The sequence below is a fragment of the Salvelinus sp. IW2-2015 genome, linkage group LG13 (assembly GCF_002910315.2).
Source record: "Salvelinus sp. IW2-2015 linkage group LG13, ASM291031v2, whole genome shotgun sequence".
In the NCBI taxonomy this organism is placed as follows: domain Eukaryota; kingdom Metazoa; phylum Chordata; class Actinopteri; order Salmoniformes; family Salmonidae; genus Salvelinus; species Salvelinus sp. IW2-2015.
In genome coordinates, this window is record NC_036853.1 from 40,370,201 (window position 1) to 40,390,797 (window position 20,597).

Here is a 20,597-nt window from a genome sequence, read left to right on the forward strand (position 1 = left end):
CGAACAAAAGGACCATTTGTGATGTTTATGGGACATATTGGAGTGCCAACAAAAGAAGCTCGTCAAGGTAAGGCATAAGTTATATTTTTATTTCTGCGTTTTGTGTCGCGCCTGCAGGGTTGAAATATGCTTCTTTACTATGGTGCTATCCTCAGATAATAGCATCGTTTGCTTTCGCCGAAAAGCCTATTTGACATGTTTGCACAAATCTGACATGTTGGCTGGATTCACAACAAGTGTAGCTTTAATTTGGATCTTGCATGTGTGATTTAAAGAAAGTTTGATTTTTATAGTAATTTATTTGAATTTGGCGCTCTTTTTTCACTGGCTTTTGGCCAAGTGGGATGGTAGCGTCCCACCTATCCCAGAGAGGTTTTAAGAGATAGATGGGAGGGGTTGAATGGAGCTGAAGGGTGGGACTAATAACAAGATAACCAATGTAAAACATACATTTAAATGTATGTAGGTTTGTGAAATTTTGTGAAATAGCAGTTACAAATAGAAATCAAACTGGATGAACATCAGAAATAGAGGAAGGACTAAAAACAAACAAAATATAACTATTGTAAAATGAGTTGGTCTGTAAAATGGGTATACGATGTATAAACTGAAGGTAGAAACCTAATGTTTATGTTTTTATTAGTTACTCCAATTGGGGGAAGGGTGGTAGGGTTTGTGGAGAATAATAAAGGCTATATAGGTATGTGTATGTATATGTGTAACCGGTGCTGTACTGCACCGCTGTAACTCTGCGTTGTGTGTGGTTGATTGTGACTATAGACGTGGACGTTGGAYATCAGGTTGTTTTAATGAATCAGAATTCACTCTCTGSATCCTSCATCCAAAAMAAAAGATTTGTAGAGCACATATGTTCTGCGAATCATCGCCTCTTTCTCTCATAGTGCATCAAAATGATTTTAGAATACAAAAATTAGTACAGCCTCTCCTTACTATGCGTCAACACATAACATATATTTTACATAGATAAAACCACATACCTGCATCCAAAAACAAAATAAAACATTTGTAGATAATATATGTTCTGCGAATCGTCGCCTCTTTCTACAACATATGCACAATACACGGGACTGGGATCATTTGAGGTGGTAGCCATCGTTCACAATTACAATAAATAGCCTGCTAATACCTTAGCTAGCTATTAACCACATGTTGAATACAGAATGTTAATATCATCCTAAAAAGTATAATTACAAGTACATCTTAACCATACCATCCACTTATGAGTAAKCTCTAAATATACAACATTATTCATGAACAAAACACTGTGTGTATGACTTTGTGCTTAAAAGAATCAAACTTATTCCGAAGACGACAGAAAAAGCTTGCCTTCTCTCATAGCGCATCAAAATGATTTGAGCACGAGCACGCAGGGCAAAAAGTAAGTACGCACTCCCCTACTCCCAGGATGCAGGCATGCATAATAACGAATCAACATGCGATATTAATATATGAACCTGATGAAATTCACAAAGTACTTTAACAACTGTTACATATGTGTATATGTTTATGTACGTGTATGTATATGTATATATATATTTACCAAAAAAAGATATGGCGATTGGAAATGATGTAGACAATTACATTGATGGAAGCAACAATCTTTCCGCAATATTAACTAAGAAGAAAAAGAAAAAAAAAGCCTATAGATACACTATCCTACTGATTTACTACTTCTGAAGTACTTGTAGCGCTGAGTGAAAATGGTTTTGAAATCTCACAGTATCAATTTTGCTGTAGCTTTCTTTTATGCCTGCTTCATTACTGCAAACACCGTCATCTGAGCCAGCCGATTGCACTGCTCTAGAAAGTTGAGTGAAATTGAATCTCGTGCTTCTCTCTGGTCTAATATTTATGCGCTGCAGTCTTGTGGGAGCTGCGCAGCAGTCCTGTGGGCAGTCCTGTGGGAGCTGCGCAGCAGTCTCGGGACTACTGCGCGCACGCCGAAATTTAGAGGGAACATAGGTTGTTTATCCTATCCACTATATTCATATATTGCTTACACCACCCCTATCTGTGTTAAAATTCGTTTATCAAAACTTTCATGTAATTGTTGTTCATGCTGCATACTTGAGTCATTTTCTATTAAGGTATCTTTACTTTTACTCAAGTATGTCTGGAAAAAATGAACTTACAATGACCGTGATATAGTGGTGTAAAGTACTTAAGTAAAATTWCTTTTTGGGATATCTGTACTTTACTTTACTATTTATATTTTTGACAACTTTTAGTTTTACTTCACTACATTCCCAAAGAAAATAATGTAGTTTTTACTCCAGACATTTAACCMGACARCCAAAAGTACTCSTTACATTTTGAATGCTTAGCAGGACAAGAAAATGGTCCAATTCACACACTTATCAAGACAACAACACATGGTCATCCCTTCAGCCTCTGATCTGGTGGGCWCACCAAACACAAATGCATCTTTTGTAAATGATGTCTGAGTGTTGGAGTGTGCCCCTGGCTATCCATTCATTTTAAAAACAAGAAAAAGGTGCCATCTGCTTTGCTTGAAATAAGGAATTTAAAGTATATTTTAGAAATWACATTTACTTTTGATTCTTAAGTATGTTTAGAACCATATACTTTTAGACTTTTACTCAAGTAGTATTTTACTGGGTGACTTTTACTTMAGTAAGTTTCTATTAAGGTATCTATACTTTTACTCAAGTATGACAATTGGGTACTTTTTCCACCACTGCTGTGATATGTGGTTGTCCACCCAGCTATCTTAAGATTTTTTWATTTTTTATTTAGCATTTATTTAACTAGGCAAGTCAGTTAAGAACAAATTCTTATTTACAACGACTGCCTACCCCGGCCAAACCCTCCCRTAATACGGACGACGCTGGGCCAATTGTGTACCGCCCTATGGGACTCCCGATCAAGAACAGTTGTGATACAGCCGGGATAGAACCAGGGTCTGTAGTGACGTCTCTAGCACTGAGATGCAGTGCCTTAGACTGCTGCACCACTCGGGAGGCCCTAGGTGAATGCAATAACTGTAAGTCGCTCTGGATAAGAACGTCTGCTAAATGACTAACATGTAAATGTAAAATGGGTTGTAAAAATACATGAAACATGTCCTGGGTGTGGGGAAAATGGGGAAATAAAGGTTTTATCACAATCAACATCACATTGGATCACTTTTAAATGCGGAAGACACATTTCAGTTGAATACATTCAGGTGGAACTGACTAGGTATCCCGCTTAACGGAAGACACATTTCAGTTGAATGTGAACAACTGACTAGGTATCCCCCTTTCCCTTTCCCTTTTATTTGGGTTCAGTTTAAATGTTTATATTCAGCCTGCCATCCAGATGGTGGCAGTAACGCATCATTGTTGGGATGTCAACCGCTGCTTAAATTCCAAAGCAAAGAAGAACTAGAAACGAATCCATTTACACACTCTGGAGGGGGGCCTTGAACGACTCGTATTCATCCGTCAACGAAACGAACCAAGGAAATATATTTAACCTTCCTATCAACCTGAAGTCAATTTTAGAGTAGCGTCAGGCCCCCTCCTAAATATTGACTGAAAATAGTAGATTTCTAGACTGAATCATGGCGGATTCGAGCAACAGTGCTGCTTCGACTGGAGCTACAGGCTCGAATACTGGTGCCGCCGGGGCTGTTGAGCCCGAGGGAGCTACTGGAGRTGCGGGGATCAAGCCCGTTTTGGAGGTGGTAAAGGGGCAGAACTTTGACGTTGGCCCCCGCTATGTCAACCTCTCGTACATCGGGGAAGGGGCCTATGGAATGGTTTGGTAAGAGAAAATAAACAATGTTCGCCGTAAAAACGTTGCCTTCAGTATAAAAAAATATATAAAAAACAAGCCAGCTAAGCTTCGCCTGAAGGCGTTGGCTAGCTCACTGCCTCATATCGCCTATTAATTGACATAATGACAACTAACGTCATCTGGATGTAAACGCACAATTCTACACATTACCTTGTGTATTCAATTGCATTTAACGTTACCATTGGTAGTGAGAAACTATTTATACGTAGTTAACTGGCTAGCTAGCAACAGATTGACAGCGTTTGGCTCARTTAGCTAACTATAGTAGTTAGGTTTGTTGGTAGCTACTAGCTAGCTACGCTTTGTGGTTTTGGTATGTTTTGATGCCCACCTATTGTATCCAAGTAACGTGCACAATTGCATAAAACGAACAAGCTAGTTTCTAAGACACAGCATACGTCATTTGTAGTACATTGGGGCAAACAACGCTAGCTATCTAGCTAGTTTGCAAACTAACTAGCTATATTATAACCGCAGCGCAGGCTAACTTGCTAGCTATAAACGTTATCTTACAATTAGCTACCTAGCTAATAGGCGTGGTTATTATGAGGCTGCCAAAATCTTTTTCAATACAGGAAGTGTGATGAAGTGATTGCGCAGGTCTTTGTAATCTTGATACATTAAACAGTCCATCGTTCACACAGCGTGAGTCGTTTTTTGATGGGTCAACTGTTACTAGCAAGTTAGTTACCGGTAGCTAACTAAACAGTTCGTTGGGTGTACCGGTAGCTAACTAAACAGTTCGTTGGTTAGTTAACCAACCTCACTGATCATACCATTAGTTTTCTAATAGAAAATGTCTCGCGAGGCTTTCTGTGCAATGTTGCATAGTGCACAAGGTGGGCGAGAGAATTGTTTAATTAAGCAAGATCAAAGATTGAGTTTAGCACGATTTCAGATGTTTTCATTGGTCCTTTTATGGTAAGGGAAACCAGACTTTACAGCTCCAGRTATATGCAGTATCAACATTTTATCTGCCTCTTGTAGGTGTATGGATGTCAAGTCAGCYAGGCAAGTTTTGACTTGCGAGTCAGGGCATTTCTGGCCTTATTCAATTTATCTAAACAATGACTAGGGAAAGTGTTACACCATTATTTCATACTTGACATTTTTGACCAAATGCAGAACTTCCTAGGGCACGCCATAGCATGCACACTCTGAATGTAATCAAAACTGTGTATAGACTGAATATTTATTTTTAATGGCTCAAGAACTTTTACATTTCCTTGACAGTTTTATTTACTAAGTTGTCAATTAGAGCCTAACCTTAATAATTCAATATGAGCCCCTCTTCTGCAATGGTTCCTCTTAGTTGGTTGTCTCATTGTGCTCATGCTCAGGTGTCAGTCATCACTGTGTCACTATTATAAAGAACTGCCATGTCATATGCAATGTGCTGGGCTTATTGTGCAGGTTGTAACTGGAGCCCTCTCTTCCCCACATATCTTTCTCTCTCCTTGTCTCTCTCTTACATCCCCTCTCTCTCTCTCTCTCTCTCCTAACTCTCCCCCATATCTCTCCCTCTATCTTCTCTCTCCTCCACCCCACGCAGCTCGGCCAATGACGTCATGACGGATTCTCGCGTGGCCATTAAGAAGATCAGTCCATTTGAGCATCAGACGTACTGTCAGCGCACACTGAGGGAGATCAAGATCCTGCTGCGGTTCCGCCATGAAAACATCATCGGCATCAACGACATCCTGAGGGCCCGCCGCATTGAGTGCATGAGGGACGTGTATTCTTTTACCCGGAAAGGGGGATACCTAGTCAGTTGTACAACTGAATACATTCAACTGAAATGTGTCTTCCGCATTTAACCCAACCTATCTGAATCAGAGACAAATGGGGAAACTGGCTGTCTCTCTCGCTCTCTGCTCTCTCTCTGTGTGTGTGTGTGTGTGCTCGATCTCTGCACATTACTAGTGGTGGGTAGGCTAAATAAATACAACAGAAAAGGCCTAATTAAAATAATAGTGATAAAGGAACCGAAATATGCTGGGAAGAGCATGCCCAGAGTTCATAGCTGAACAATACCCGGATTGAAATTGGACTGGGAGAGAAGGCCAACGTTCCATTTTTATTTTTTATTTTTTTACATCTGCTCCACCCACCTGCCAAATTTCGCAAGCATGGCTCCTCACTCCACTCAGCTCACATGCTCTGGTGTGGTATTTAAAAAATATTCAGCTTTTCTCCACTCATATAAAATGATGTAGAATTYCATGAAATGGGTTTATCAAAGGCTATTTTTTTCTCAGACCAGCAAATACCATGATAGATTTATGCAATGCAGGCTGTATCATAGCATCATAATGATAGATTCATGCAATTCATCCAGGCTGTATCACAACCGGCCGTGATTGGGAGTCCCAATTGTTCCGAACTGACTTGCCTAGTTAAATAAAGGTAAAATAAAATACTTTTATTATAAAGTAAATAAAATAGTTTCTGAAACTGCATAGCTAAGGCTCTACAGCCTGGATGAATTGCATAAATCTATCATTATGATGCTATGATACAGCCTGCATTGCATAAATCTATCATGGTATTTGCTGGTCTGAGAAAAAAATAGCCTTTGATAAACCCATTTAATGTAATTCTACATCATTTTATATGAGTGGAGAAGAGCTGAATATTTTTTTAATACCACACCAGACCATGTGAGCTGAGTGGAGTGAGGAGCCATGCTTGCGTAATTTTGCAGGTGGGTGGAGCGCATGTTTAAAAAAATAAATAATAATAATTTAAAAAATTAAAAAATGGAACGTTGGCCTTCTCTCCCAGTCCAATTTCAATCCGGGTACTGTTCAGCCATGAGCTCTGGGCATGCTCTTCCCAGCATATTTCGGTTCCTTTATCACTATTATGTTAATTAGGCCTATTCTGTTGTCTAGTCTGTCCAAGGAGTGAGGGTAAATAGTATGAKATTTCTCTGCTATCTACTTTGTTTTACTAATTATTTTGGGTATAGGGGAGGGTGAAAAAAARGTACATTTGTGGGAGGGTCTGGTACAAATATATTTTATTGAAGGGAGGGCCATCCATTTTCATTTAAGAGATGTCCGATTTTTCTCCAAGTATCCCTCATTATAAATAACGTACAGTCCCTAAATGTTTTGCATGAGTGCAGTATTTCCTTGTTCCTAGGTTGATGACTGAACCTTTGTTTTCAGTGTTATAATTCCATGCAGAAGCATTGGAAAATAAGCAAATTCATTGGACCTGCGCTGAAGTGAAAATGACTGGAAATTAATGTTAGCAGTACAGGGGGGGACGGGACTACGCAATATTGTTATGGGTGTATAAAGGCCTTTATGTTTTCTAAAACTCCACCAAAAATTCACACTTCATACATGGAATTGTTTACGGTCAGGTTCAAATGGATATGTGGTTGTTGACCCGTAGTGCCCGTAACTGTCATATTCCTCCTCATCCTCTGTTGTCTCTTTAAATGGTGCCCCCTGTTGGTTCCCAACTATATAGTGCTGAAKCTCATGGAGACAGACCTTTTCAAGCTTAGATCAAACAGAATAACATTGGTATGGTTTGGTCCCCCTCTGTTCCTTAGGCTCCTTAACCCCTTGTTTCCCAGCTACATAGTGCAGGACCTGATGGAGACAGACCTGTACAAGCTCCTGAAGACCCAGATGTTGAGCAACGACCACACCTGCTACTTCTTGTACCAGATCCTGAGAGGCCTGAAGTACATCCACTCTGCCAACGTGCTGCACCGTGACCTCAAGCCCTCCAACCTGCTCATCAACACCACTTGCGACCTCAAGGTAATAATAACCAGAATACTACTACTAACCCTATATCTACAATACTACTACTGCTAACCCCAAAACTATAACTGCAATACTACTACTACTTACCCCAACTGTAACCTTAAGGCATGGTTAGCTATCCATTGGTCTAAGATCAGGGCTGATATWTATAAAGCGTTTCAGAGTATAAGTGCTGTTCTATGGTCAGTATTGCCTTGTCAATTAATTTTTATTTATTTAACTAGGRAAGTCAGTTAAGAACAAATTCTTATTTTACAATGACGGCCTACCCAGGCCAAACCCTCCCCAAATCAGGACAACGCTGGGCCAGTTGTGCGCCACCCTATGGGACTACAGATCACTGCCGGTTGTGATYCAGRGCTGGATCAAACCAGGGTCTGTAGTAACGCCTCTAGCACTGAGATGCAGTGCCTTTGACCGCTGCGCCACTTGGGAGCCTTAACTATTGCCTACCACTGGGCGCGAACTCGTGATACTCAGTGCCGAAGCGTGCTGCTCAGACCACTYTGCWACAGCAGTTCACTAATGGACAGGAGGCACCTGATCCTTGATCAGCACTTTTTCTKTGAGACACTTATGAATACGCCCATGTTTACACTAGCTATCACCCAATCATAACCATTAGAGAGTGGGGAAATCTAACCTTGGACCAGTGGTTAGGGTCTAACCAATGTGTGAAGAAAAGTATCTACTCTATAACCAGAAGAGGGCGTTGAGGATTTGCTGGCATCAACAGGCCTGTATTTATTCCACCGATTCTGTTGCAAATTGTTTCTTAAGTGGAAGCTTTGTGTATGTGTGTCTACATGCTTCTCTGTGTGTTTTAACGAGCCTCCTCCGTCAGATCTGTGACTTTGGGCTGGCACGGATAGCTGACCCAGAGCATGACCACACAGGCTTCRTGACAGAGTATGTGGCTACGCGCTGGTACAGGGCTCCCGAGATCATGCTCAACTCCAAGGTGTGTGTGTGTGGACTGTGCATTGATTCCATGTCTGTGGACCATGTTTTCTCTGTCAGGGCTACTCCTAGTTCTTTGATAGTGTGTATGTGAATTAATGTGTTTGTACTAACACCGTGTGTTGTTCAGGGCTACTCCAAGTCCATTGATATCTGGTCAGTGGGCTGCATCCTGGCTGAGATGCTGTCCAACAGGCCCATCTTCCCTGGGAAGCACTACCTMGACCAGCTCAACCACATACTGGGTGAGAGAGAGACAGGGTGCGATCCAAATGGCAGCCTAATCCCTATCTAGTGCACTTCTTTTGACCAGKGCCTTATGYGCCCTAGTCAAAAGTAGTACAATATAAAGGGAATAGGGTGTGACACTCCCTCAAACTTTTGCATGACTTGCTGTGTGCTCTTTTCCCGAAATACCCTTTGGCAATATCCTTGACTRTGGCTTCTGTCTGTGAGAAGGGTGGACATGGCTAAACTTACCTGAACTTGCCTTATACACTGAACAAAAATAGATCCTCAGGATCTTGTCACGGTATATCTATGCATTCAAATTGCCATTGGTAAAATGAAATTGTGTTCGTTGTCTGTAGCTTTTGCCTGCCCATACCATAACAGCACCGCCACCATGGGGCACTCTGTTGACATCCGCAAACCACTCGCCCACACAACGCCATAGACTCTATCTGCCCGGTACAGTTGAAACCGGGATTCATTGGTGAAGAGCACACTTCTCCAGCGTACCAGTGGCCATTGAAGGTGAGCATTTGCCCACTGAACTCGGTTACGACGCAGAACTGCAGTCAGGTCAAGACCCTGGTGAAGACGACGGAGATGAGCTTCCCTGAGAAGGTTTCTGACAGTTTGTGCAGAAATTCTTTGGTTGTGCAAACCCACAGTTTCATCAGTTGTCCGGGTGGCTGTTTTCAGACAATCCTGCAGGTGAGGAAGCCGGATTTGGAGGTCCTGTGCTGACTTGCTTCCATGTGGTCTGCAGTTGTGAGGCCGGTTGGACATACTGTCAAATTCTCTAAAATGACGCGGTAGAGAAATTTAACATTAAATTCTCTGGCAACAGCTCTGGTGGACATTCCTGCAGTCAGCATGCCAATTGCACGCTCCCTCAACTTGAGACATCTGTGGCATTGTGTTGTGTGACAAAACTGCACATTTTAGAGTGGCAATTTATTGCTCCCAGCGCAAGGTGCACCTGTGTAATGATCATTCTGTTTAATCAGCTTTTTGATATGCCACACCTATCAGATGGATGGATTATCTGGGCAAAGGAGAAATGCTCACTTACAGGGATGTAAACAAATTTGTGCACAAATGGATCTCCTGAAACATGGGACCAACTCTTTACATGTTGTGTTTTATAATTTTCGTTCAGTATAAATTTTATATTTCCAATTTCAAAGCATTTCAACTGTTTACTACCTTGTCCTGCTGAACAGGACCCAGGTTTAAAGTGTGTGATTGGTTGTGCAGGGATCCTGGGCTCTCCCACTCCGGACGACCTGAACTGCATCATCAACATGAAGGCCAGGAACTACCTGCAGTCTCTGCCTGAGAAACCCAAGATCCCCTGGAACAAGCTGTTCCCCAAGGCGGACAGCAAGGGTAGAACACACATTATTACATTACATTATAGTAATTTATCTTACCCTGAGTGACTTAGTGCATTCATCTTAGGGTCACTAGGTAAGATCGTCATAGTAAGTAAAACTGTTCTTCAATAAAGCAGCAATTAGCGAAGTCAGTGCAATGTTTAGTGCAAGAAAGGCAAGTATAACAGCATTGTTTTATTTTTTTCACACATGCTCACATGCATGTGTACCCACCTTCCCATGCTAACACACACAAAATGKATACATTCACAGTTTTCAAATACATTTGCAAGCATTATATGCATATACACACACACTCCCCTTTTCCTAGCTTCACTAGTGGTCCCTGTTCTCCTACTCATGTGTGAGCTTATGGGAATACTGGCTTTTGGTACACRGAGTAGACTTCAACCTAGTTAAAATGGTAACATTAGGTGTCTATCCTTCCCTMTCATGTTGGATTGTGGTATTTATGGATAATCTATTGATTTTGGGAAGAACTATCCGTTTAAAGGTCATGAACAGTAAAAATCATGTTTTTCATTCAATTTGATGATATTTGGATGAAACAAGATCAAAGTATGTTGACCAAAGTATGAAAATGYCTGTTGCTTCTACATTGATCAAGTTTGATCATAAAGTTAGTGGTCCCCTCCCCCATGTCAAACACTTGGATTCAGGAGGTGGGATTAGTAAGGGYATAGGGTGACATCACCCTAACTAATTTTAATACACCAATGGTAACATGATATTCCCTTACCTAATTTAAATAAGTATAGCCTTGTAACCAACATTGGCGAAGGGTGCCAAAATGTGACTGTTGGGTGTCAGCAAATATATAATACAAATTTTACACTTCATCTACGGCAAAGATATTTGTATGTTTCCCCTTTCATCTGTGTCTGGTGTTAGCTAGTTACTGGCTAGCTAGGTCTTCAGCCAGCATGAAACAAAAAGGGGGTAAGAGTCGTTCAAAGTTGTCAACACATCTGTCAGTGTTGCTGTGAACCGCATCCCAAGAGACATAACATTGATGCAATTTCGATGTGCTTTGAGTTGCTTTGTGTATCACAAAATTAGCTTGAGATGATTTTACTGCAACACGGCCCCACTGCATCCAAGTTGATTTACACACTACTGGTCAAAAGTTTTAGAACACCTACTCATTCAAGGGTTTCTTAATTTGTACTATTTTCTACATTGTAGACTAGCAGTGAAGACATCAAAACTATGAAATAACACATATGGAATCATGTAGTAASCAAAAAAAAGTGTTAAACAAATCAATATATTTTATATTTGAGATTCTTCAAAGTAGCCACCCTTTGCCTTGTTGACAGCTTTGCACACTCTTGGCATTCTCTCAACCAGATTCACCTGGAATGCTTTTCCAACAGAGTTCCCACATATGCTGAGCACTTGTTGGCTGCTTTTCCTTCACTCTGCGGTCTGACTCATCCCAAACCATCTCAATTTGGTTGAGGTCGGGGGATTATGGAGGCCAGGTCACCTCCAGCCCRTACACAGCCTGGAGGTGTGTTGGGTCATTGGCCTGTTGAAAAACAAATGATAGTCCCACTAAGCGCAAACCAGATGGGATGGTGTATCGCTGCAYAATGCTGTGGTAGCCATGCTGGTAAAGTGTGCACATGCGGAGATCATCCGTTCACCCACACCGCGTCTCACAAAGACACTGTGGTTAGAACCAAAAATCTCCAATTTGGACTCCAGACCAAAGGACAAATTTCCACTGGTCTTATGTCCATTGCTCGTGTTTCTTGGCCCAAGCAAGTCTCTTCTTATTATTGGTGTCCTTTAGTAGTGGTTTCTTTGCAGCAATTTGACCATGAAGGCCTGATTTCATGCAGTCTCCTCTGAACAGTTGATGTTGAGAAGTGTCTGTTACTTGAATTCTGAAGCATTTATTTGGGCTGCTATTTGAGGCTGGTAACTCTAATGAACTTATCCTCTGCAGCAGAGGTAACTCTGGGTCTTCCTTTCCTGTGGCGGTCCTCATGAGAACCAGTTTCATCATAGTGCTTGACAGTCTTTYCGACTGCACTTGAAGAAACTTTCAAAGTTCTTGACATTTTCTGTGTTGACTGACCATGTCTTAAAGTAATGATGGACTGTCATTTCTCTTTGCTTATTTGAGCTGTTGTTGCTATAATATGGACTAGGTCTTTTACCAAATAGGGCTATCATCTGTATACCACACCTACCTTGTCACAACACAACTGATTGGCTCAAATGCACTAAGAAGGAAAGAAATTCCACAAATTAAATGCATTCCAGGTGACTACCCTATGAAGCTGGTCGAGAGAATGCCAAGAGTGTGCAAAGGGGGGCTACTTTGAAGAATTTTAAATATAAAATATATTTTGATTTAACACTTTTTTTGGTTACATGATTCCAGATGTGTCATTTCATAGTTTTGATGTCTTCACTTTTATTCTACAATGTAGAAAATAGTACAAATGAAGAAACCCTTGAATGAGTTGGTGTTTTGACCGGTAGTGTAGGTGTTTCAAAGAGCTGTCAGTCAAGGCGAGTTCATGAATGTAAACTCCCCCGGCCCGCTCAGTATGTCTTTTCAAACTTCCTGGTAGTTAGCCATGAGAGGGGGGGAAAGCATTTTTCTCCGATGTTGAGCATTTCTATKKWWWWRWWAWATTATAGRTGATATTTGAGTWACTCAAAAGGCTTTTACATGGTAATCAGAATGCCTGTTAAAGACCTTTTTAACAACACCCGTCTCTCCCTCCTCTCCTCCCTCCAGCTCTGGACCTGCTGGGCCGCATGTTGACKTTTAACCCTATCAAGCGCATCACGGTAGAGGAGGCCCTGGCTCATCCCTATCTGGAGCAGTACTARGACCCCACTGATGAGGTATGACAGCAGCAGGCAGCCCTCACATACACTAGTGCCCTCACATAATGTAGTGCCCTGTCCAGAAACCACCGAAGGCCCTTTTCACATATGAAATTCGTTACTCTGGTACAATTTCCTGAAGCGTTTGAGAATTCTACAAAATATGTTTTCCTTTCACAACACCTAAAAATAGACCACATTTTACATGCTAGCTTTCTTAACGGGCAAAAAGTTCCACGCGGCTCACGCTGTCACGTCACAATACCTGAAACTTTGGTCCTGGATTGTGGTCCCACTACTCCCGCAGGTCCAGGATTTGTTTCAGCCATGGTTCGTTTGCGTTTTACACATGCTTTATAGCGTGGATCAGTAGGGATGCGCATCTTTCCCTTTCAAGACGTATCTAGATTACATGGGCTCTGATACGATACAAGAACAATACATTTTTTGTTTGAAACGATTCGCTGCGATTCAGTTTAGAGAACAAATTGATGTGATACGATTCGATGCACTAACATTTGTTGAATAAACACATTTTCCATTCTAAATAAAAATCTGCTGCTGCTGGTTCTCATGAGCTGGGCATCTCTGAGCTGTATGTATGTATGTATGTATGTATGTATGTATGTATGTATGAATGTAAGCAAGCCCCGTTCAGCAGGTATAGCCAGTAGCTTACTTTTATTCCAGTAAAACACAATTTTCAACAGCGTATAGATAATAATACCCAAGCAAATTATATAGGTTGTCACTCAACTATAGTAATAAAGCCTAATATCGCGCAAGCCATTTTAGCATTTGAATGCTGAAGGACAGGCAGCCTACCTCGCGTTGGTCAGGGTGTCAGGCTGTGCACAGTGCGCAGTTTGATTAGGATACTGATAGGCMTGTAACATTTCAACAAACCCACTGTAGCACTGTACTTCTCATAACCCACTCTGGGCTAATGTGATGGGCTGTAACTGCTAAGTAGCTCTCTGTAGCCCTGGCAGTCCGTCCATACAGTATGTAGAAAGTGCGACACAAGGTGCATTGGATAATTCATTGARGACTTCAGCTTGCTTATATAGAGTGGGTACTACTTGTTGGCTGAAATGGGTACGAGAGAGCGAAGTTCATAATGTGGCGCAAGCACTTTCAAGAGGTGCTGAAAACCCCCTATTCTTCTCAACCACRGAGAATGGGTGCATATCCGTGGCTATAAACATACCTATCSCTCTTGTAGTTTCTTTGGCCTGGTCAGAATCAGCTGCGAAGGGCTGTTTGGATGCACAGGGGAGARAAAGGTTTTTCTTTTTTTAGTTTCRGTCTTGCTCCAGTGGTAGGAATACTGGGGTGATGTCGGCCTGTCAACATGTCAAAATCAGTGTGTAGTGAAATGCTTGTGTTCCTAGCTCCAACGGTGTAGTAATATCTAACAATGTACACATCTAAAAGTAAAATTATGGAATTAAGAAATGTAGCAATATTAGGACGAGCAATGTCAGTCTGGAGTGTATATGTATGTGATGGGATGTATAGACATTATGGGCAGTATGTGGGTAGAATATTTTGTATATTTGTAGAATACATAGGATAGAAGTGTGTGTGTGTGTGCTTGCGCGCACACACAGCAATAGTTAAATAGGATGGCATTGACCAGAATACAGTATATACATATGAAATTAGTAAAACAGTGTGCAAACATTATTAAAGTAACCAGTGATTCCATGTCTATGTACATAGGGCAGCAGCCTCCAAGGTGCAGGGTTGAGTAACCGAGTGGTAGCCGGCTAGTTACAGTGGCTAAGTACCAGGTGGTGATACAGCCCGACAGGATGCATCTGTAAAAGTTTGTTCGGGTCTTAAGAGCCAAGCCAAATTTATTCAGCCTRCTGATGATGATGGAGAATTCTCCTGGTTTATCGACCCTACCACTCGCCATTGTACAGAACTGGATCCCGGCTGCGTATCACAAAAGGACAGTTTGAAATGCGGCAATTGAGATTTTATTTTGGATTAAAATGTTTGCATGGGCACTAGTTGTTTCAACGGAATAGTCTGAAATGTGTTTTTTTCCCCCCAGCTCAAATTGACTCGAGGCATACAACGTAACGTAACGTAGGCAAAGCCTATAGGCCCAGTGTTTTTATATATATGTTTTTATTTATTTATTTGGGTTCACAGTGCGGACCGAACCGAGGTCCCTGTGCTGAGCGGTTCGGTACGAATACGTGTACCGTTACACCCCTAACTATTGATATTCCCTAGGGTTGTTACATGCTTTAGTTCACCACTGAAGGAGAGGACGCATCAGTTGTCACAAAATATGAGATTTTCAGAAGGTAGATGTGAAAGCGCCCTAAGGTGTTATGATTTTGTGTACTGTAGCCTATTTGTTGTATACTGTTATTACACTTAAGAAAATATACGGAACAAAAATATAAACGCAACATGCAATAATTTCAATGACTTCATTGAGATACAGTTCATATAAGGAAATCAGCCAAATTAAATCAATTCATTAGGCCCTAATCTATGGATTAAACATGYCTGGGTAGGGGTGCAGCTATGGGTGGGCCTGGGAGGCCATAGTCCCTGGGGACCAGTCTCAGCCAATCAGAATGAGTTTTTCTGCACAAAGGGGCTTTATTACAGACAGAAATACTCCTCAGTTTCATCAGCTGTCGTAGCTTTTACCTGCCTGCCCATACCATAACCCCACCGCCAATATGGGGCACTCTGTTGACATCTGCAAACCACTCGCCCACACAACGCCATAGACTCTGTCTGCCATCTGCCCGGTACAGTTGAAACCGGGATTCATCTGTGAAGAACACACTTCTCCAGTGTGCCAGTGGCCATCGACGGTGAGCATTTGCCCACTGAAATTGGTTACGACAATGAACTGCAGTCAGGTCAAGACGCGGTTGAGGACAATGAAGACACAGATGCGTTTCACTGAGACTGTTCCTTGTGCAAACCCACAGTTTCATCAGCTGTCCGGGTGGCTGGTTTCAGATGATCCCGCTGGTGAAGAAACCGGCTGTGGAGGTCTCAGGCTGGCATGGTTACACGTGATCTGCAYTTGTGAGGCCGGTTGGACATACTGCCAAATTCTCTTAAGTGACGGAGGGGGCATGTGCTAGAGAAATTAACATTKAATTCTCTGGCAACAGCTCTGATGGACATTCCTGCAGTGAGCATGCCAATTGCACGCTACCTCAACTTGAGACATCTGTGGCATTGTGTTGTGACACAACTGCACATTTTAGTGGCCTTTTATTGTCCCCAGCACAAGGTGCACCTGTGTAATGATCATGCTGTTTAATCAGCTTCTTGATKTGCCACACCTGTCAGGTGGATTAATTATTTTGGCAAATGAGAAATGCTCACTAATAGGGATGTAAACAAATTTGTGCACAACATTTGAAAGATATAAGCTTTTTGTGCGTATGTAAAATTATGGGATCTTTCATTTCAGCTCATGAAACATGGGACCAACTTTACATTTTGCATTTCTATTTTTGTTCAGTGTAGTATTTTCATTGTGTTTGTGTAGCCTGTAGCAGAGGAGCCGTTCACCTTCACCATGGAGCTGGATGACCTGCCTAAGGAGAAGCTGAAGGAGCTCATCTTTGAGGAGACGTTCCGCTTCCAGGCCACCTACCAGGGCTCCTGAGACATAGAGGTACACACACACACATACATACACTTAAATCACTCCATAACGATTACTAGAGCTTTGAAAAAGATAGGTGGGCATTCTGCTCACACATGAAGACACTTTTAGCTGTGATTTTTCTTTTGTCGTTTTCATCTCCTGTTCATATGTGTTTCAGCTTTGAAGACGAGTGACAAAGCGAGTCTTGAAACCGTCTTGGAGTCTTGAAACAGGAAGACTCCAAACGACAAGATACAAAAACAACATATATACAGCATACAAAAAAAGGACCAGAAACATTTAACAGTTAGTATTTTCTTATATATATATTTTTATTTCTATCGCAGGGAAGTTGTGTTTTTTTGGTGGGGTGGACTGTTGTCTACTTAAAGGAAAGATTCACCCATTTTGAATGTTATTTTGTTTATGTGCATCTCAGCGACGTTCTATTGATTCCCGGGTTATTTCATGTGTATCCTGAGCTATTGCCAATCAAACAGGCAGAAATTCGGATGGTATGTCGTAGCATTGTGATAAAGCCGCTATCACTACACTGTAAGTTAATAGGAATTTGACTGTTAGATCGCAAAAACATCTATAATACATGTCAGAATACTGGCTGATGTCACACGGGAGGTTGTCTTCTCTCGAATGAGCCATTGATCATATTTTTGTGATTATTCCTACCTCGAAATGTGTAATTAAACAGAGGGTCCACCACATTTCTCCTATTTGTCTGCTCTTTTTAGTTGATGATGCATTTCATGGTTCCATTGCATATGTCAGACTCAGCTCTACGAGGCACATCGAGCTGCAGGTTAAATATGGTGAGATTGTAGACTCCTAAATTGATAGTGCTGTTTGTTTAGGCAATTTTACAACTAACTATTTTACATGCTGATATTGACTCTGGTGTTATTTTTGTGTAGCTACATTTGCTAGCCAGCTTGCCTGCCAGCCCAGCCCGCCAGCCAGCCCATAAAGAGAGCATTGGATTGTGGGTTTTGTTGTCGAATTGAGCTGCAATTGATTTCCATTTTCACATGTTGCTACCAACCTTATTATAACAACAGAATGAAACATTTGTTCACAAAAATATTGTTCTTACATTAGTGTTATTTAACACTGTAAATTATAGGAATGAGTGGTGTTGGGTGGATGTTTTCTTTAAGTACTACTGTGCTCATTTTAACCACCATCAGGATACTCTTCCCTCTTCTTTTACTGCTTTCTGCGAAGTGTGTACTGTTTAAAAAGCAAGAACTTAATCTTATTCTCCCGTCTTACCAACTCCATTTACCACTCTTCCCTGTGAGCCTTTGTTCTTTTTCCCCCTCTGTAAATCTGTGTTCTTTCTTTCCATCTCTTTCTCACTAGTCACAGTATATGTTACTGTATTAACCAACACCTTAACTGTCTGTCTTGCTCCATGGAATTATTGTTTGAGAAAAAAAGAAAGAAAATATGGATGGGTGCTGGTTATATGTGTACATACATGGTTTTGTTTGAGTGATCTCGTGGCGGTTTGGTTTGTACACCGTTATTTTAATGTTTATGATCAGTCAGGAGTCYTATTTGTATGTTTTGAAGTTTATATTTGAGAATAATTTAACGTTTTTGGGGGGGACCACTGATTTCTAGACATTCTTTACTTGCAAAAACAAACATTCTGTGTTTTACTGGCATGTTGAAGTTTTATATTTRGTTGTATTTTCTTTAGAAATGATGTATGTTGTTCATCTAAATGAACATGCATACATTCTTGAAATGTACAAAAGTGGCAAAGGGAGAGTGGGATGGAGGCATGGAGAGACGAGAAATGGCTTGAATCGTCTTTGTACTGTAACCCACAGCTGGCTTTCTCTATCCACACTTATAAAGAGGACGTCAGAGTTTTCAGATAGAAATACATTACCTAGAACAGGCATGATTACCCCACATCTTAGAAATGCTGACGTGATTCCCCTATTCCCCTGTGCTAGTCTGACTCACTAACACCGATCAGCGACATGCCACAGACCCTCACCGGTCCTTAAATGGAAGGTTAAGAAAAAAAACTCCAATCTTTGTTGGAGAGGGGTACCTATAGTATGTTTCTCTTTGCCCAAAACCAAATTCAATTTGAAATCAGCCTCCATATTAGAAAATGTTAAGTTCTCTGCCTGTTTGCCATTCCTCTCTCTCTCCTCCCTTCATGTGTCTGGTATCGTTTCAGGGAGGACAGTGATCTGTAAATATTGTTCATTTATTTAGTTGTGGAGGGTGGCAGGCAGAATCAGCAGATATACGGCTGACATTTACTTTAAGCTTGTGTTAAACTGATAATGGTTACGGTGTCTATGGTAATTAGTGGCTGATTTGCTCTTTGTTTTATGGTGATTGTTGCTCAGAGCTTAACGCATCGCTGTCAGATCTCCGAGTGTCACATTTTCCACTCTCATCTAACAGTGGACTGTGCCATTTTGGCATAGCACATCCTCTGCCCCTCAGAAGCTATAAGCCTCTTCATTGGTAGAAGTGGCCCTACTTTCAGATCTGGGATCAGTTTAGCCTCTCCTAATCCTTACATTTAGTCAATAGAGGAGGCGGAAAGTAAATCTGAAGCCATGGCTGTGTTCAGTACGTTCTGGAACGTTCAATTGAACGGAAGCAATGCTGTACTGAACGACCAGTTGAAAAACAGGGATGGGTTGGGTAACGCTGTCAGCATGGCTACTGCCCTTTTTTWAAAACGCTGTCAGTTATGAGCAAACACACCTCAGTGTGTTCAAGAATGTTTTTGGGAAACGTGTCGGTCAGTACAAACCGTTCCGCAATGTAGCAAATGTTAAAGCGAACTGAACGCACCTCTGATCGATCAGTGCATATGGGCAGGATCATCCATTCCACACCCCTCAATTACCAGCCATGCTTTACTCAAAGGGCTTTACCCCTCAGGTCGCACCCACCTTACATTTATCTCGCTTCTGATTGGCTGAGACCTCCCAAATCACATCCCAGGTTGCGCTGCCATTCATTTACTCATTTCTTTTTCTCTTATTTTCTCCTGTACATTTTTTATATTTTTTTTGTTCCTCCCTCGAACTGATTACTTTTCCCCCCCATCATGGCTAGAAATTAAAGCAGATCTGGTTTAAAGGGGAGGAGCATTGCTTGAGTGACATCTGTTCGTCATGTTGGGGGAAGAGGGGTTACTTGSGTCAATCATCTCAATCAGCGCACCTGCACTTTGCCACAGTAACCAAACTTTTTCCCCTAATGTTTTTTTCTTTCTTGTTTTAGTCTCATTGGCCTATTCTTTTGCGCTTACTTAAATGTATTTTTCCTCCCTCTAATCTGCTTGTTTTTCTGGGCAGATTTTTCATGGAAGCTCACTGGAGSACGTCACACTTTTTATTGAGTGTGTGCGTGTCAAGTGTCTTAACACACATTTGCAGTGTCCCACCCTGGTCCGCACTGTTTCATTGTGTGTGTGTGTGTATAGTCTGTCGTTGAAACACAGCAGACACTACTCCAATCGGCAGGATGTATGCATGTGTCTCTCTGCGTCTGTGTTTTATCGTTTTGAAACGCACTCCAGAGGCTTTCCCCTTACTTGTATCTGCATGTTTGGATTCTTGTGACTGTCTGTCGTTCTCTGACCAAAAGCTGCTTTACTATCCCCCAACCCCTCTTTACCCCTCCCCCTCCCCACCAGCGACACGACCCAACTGACCGCCAGTCTCATCGGAGGACCATGCGAATGAACCAACGGGACCATGTTTGCAATACGCAATCACTCACTTTTTCACAGACACACGCATACACACATCCTTGCACACAACACACCACATATGTACACGCACACAYTACATGAATAAAACATGCATATTCAGGCCGGTTTCTAAATAATGTCCTTTTTTAAATGGC

The 20,597-nt window shown here is 41.5% G+C and overlaps 1 protein-coding gene across 2 annotated transcripts; it reads left to right on the plus strand.

Annotated features, from left to right (window-relative positions):
- The first annotated feature begins 3,398 nt into the window (after positions 1-3,398).
- Positions 3,399-20,536, plus strand: LOC111971459 (mitogen-activated protein kinase 1-like). 2 transcript variants are annotated; one of them, XR_002878262.2, is made up of 10 exons: positions 3,399-3,789; positions 5,375-5,557; positions 7,415-7,604; positions 8,455-8,571; positions 8,701-8,815; positions 10,056-10,187; positions 12,954-13,063; positions 16,587-16,715; positions 16,867-16,994; positions 20,386-20,536. XR_002878262.2 is itself a non-coding variant. In XM_023998243.2 (9 exon segments), coding segments are annotated over 8 exon segments (1,170 nt in total). In that variant the 5' UTR covers positions 3,399-3,586; the 3' UTR covers positions 16,707-16,715; positions 16,867-17,228.
- Positions 20,537-20,597: the final 61 nt, after the last annotated feature.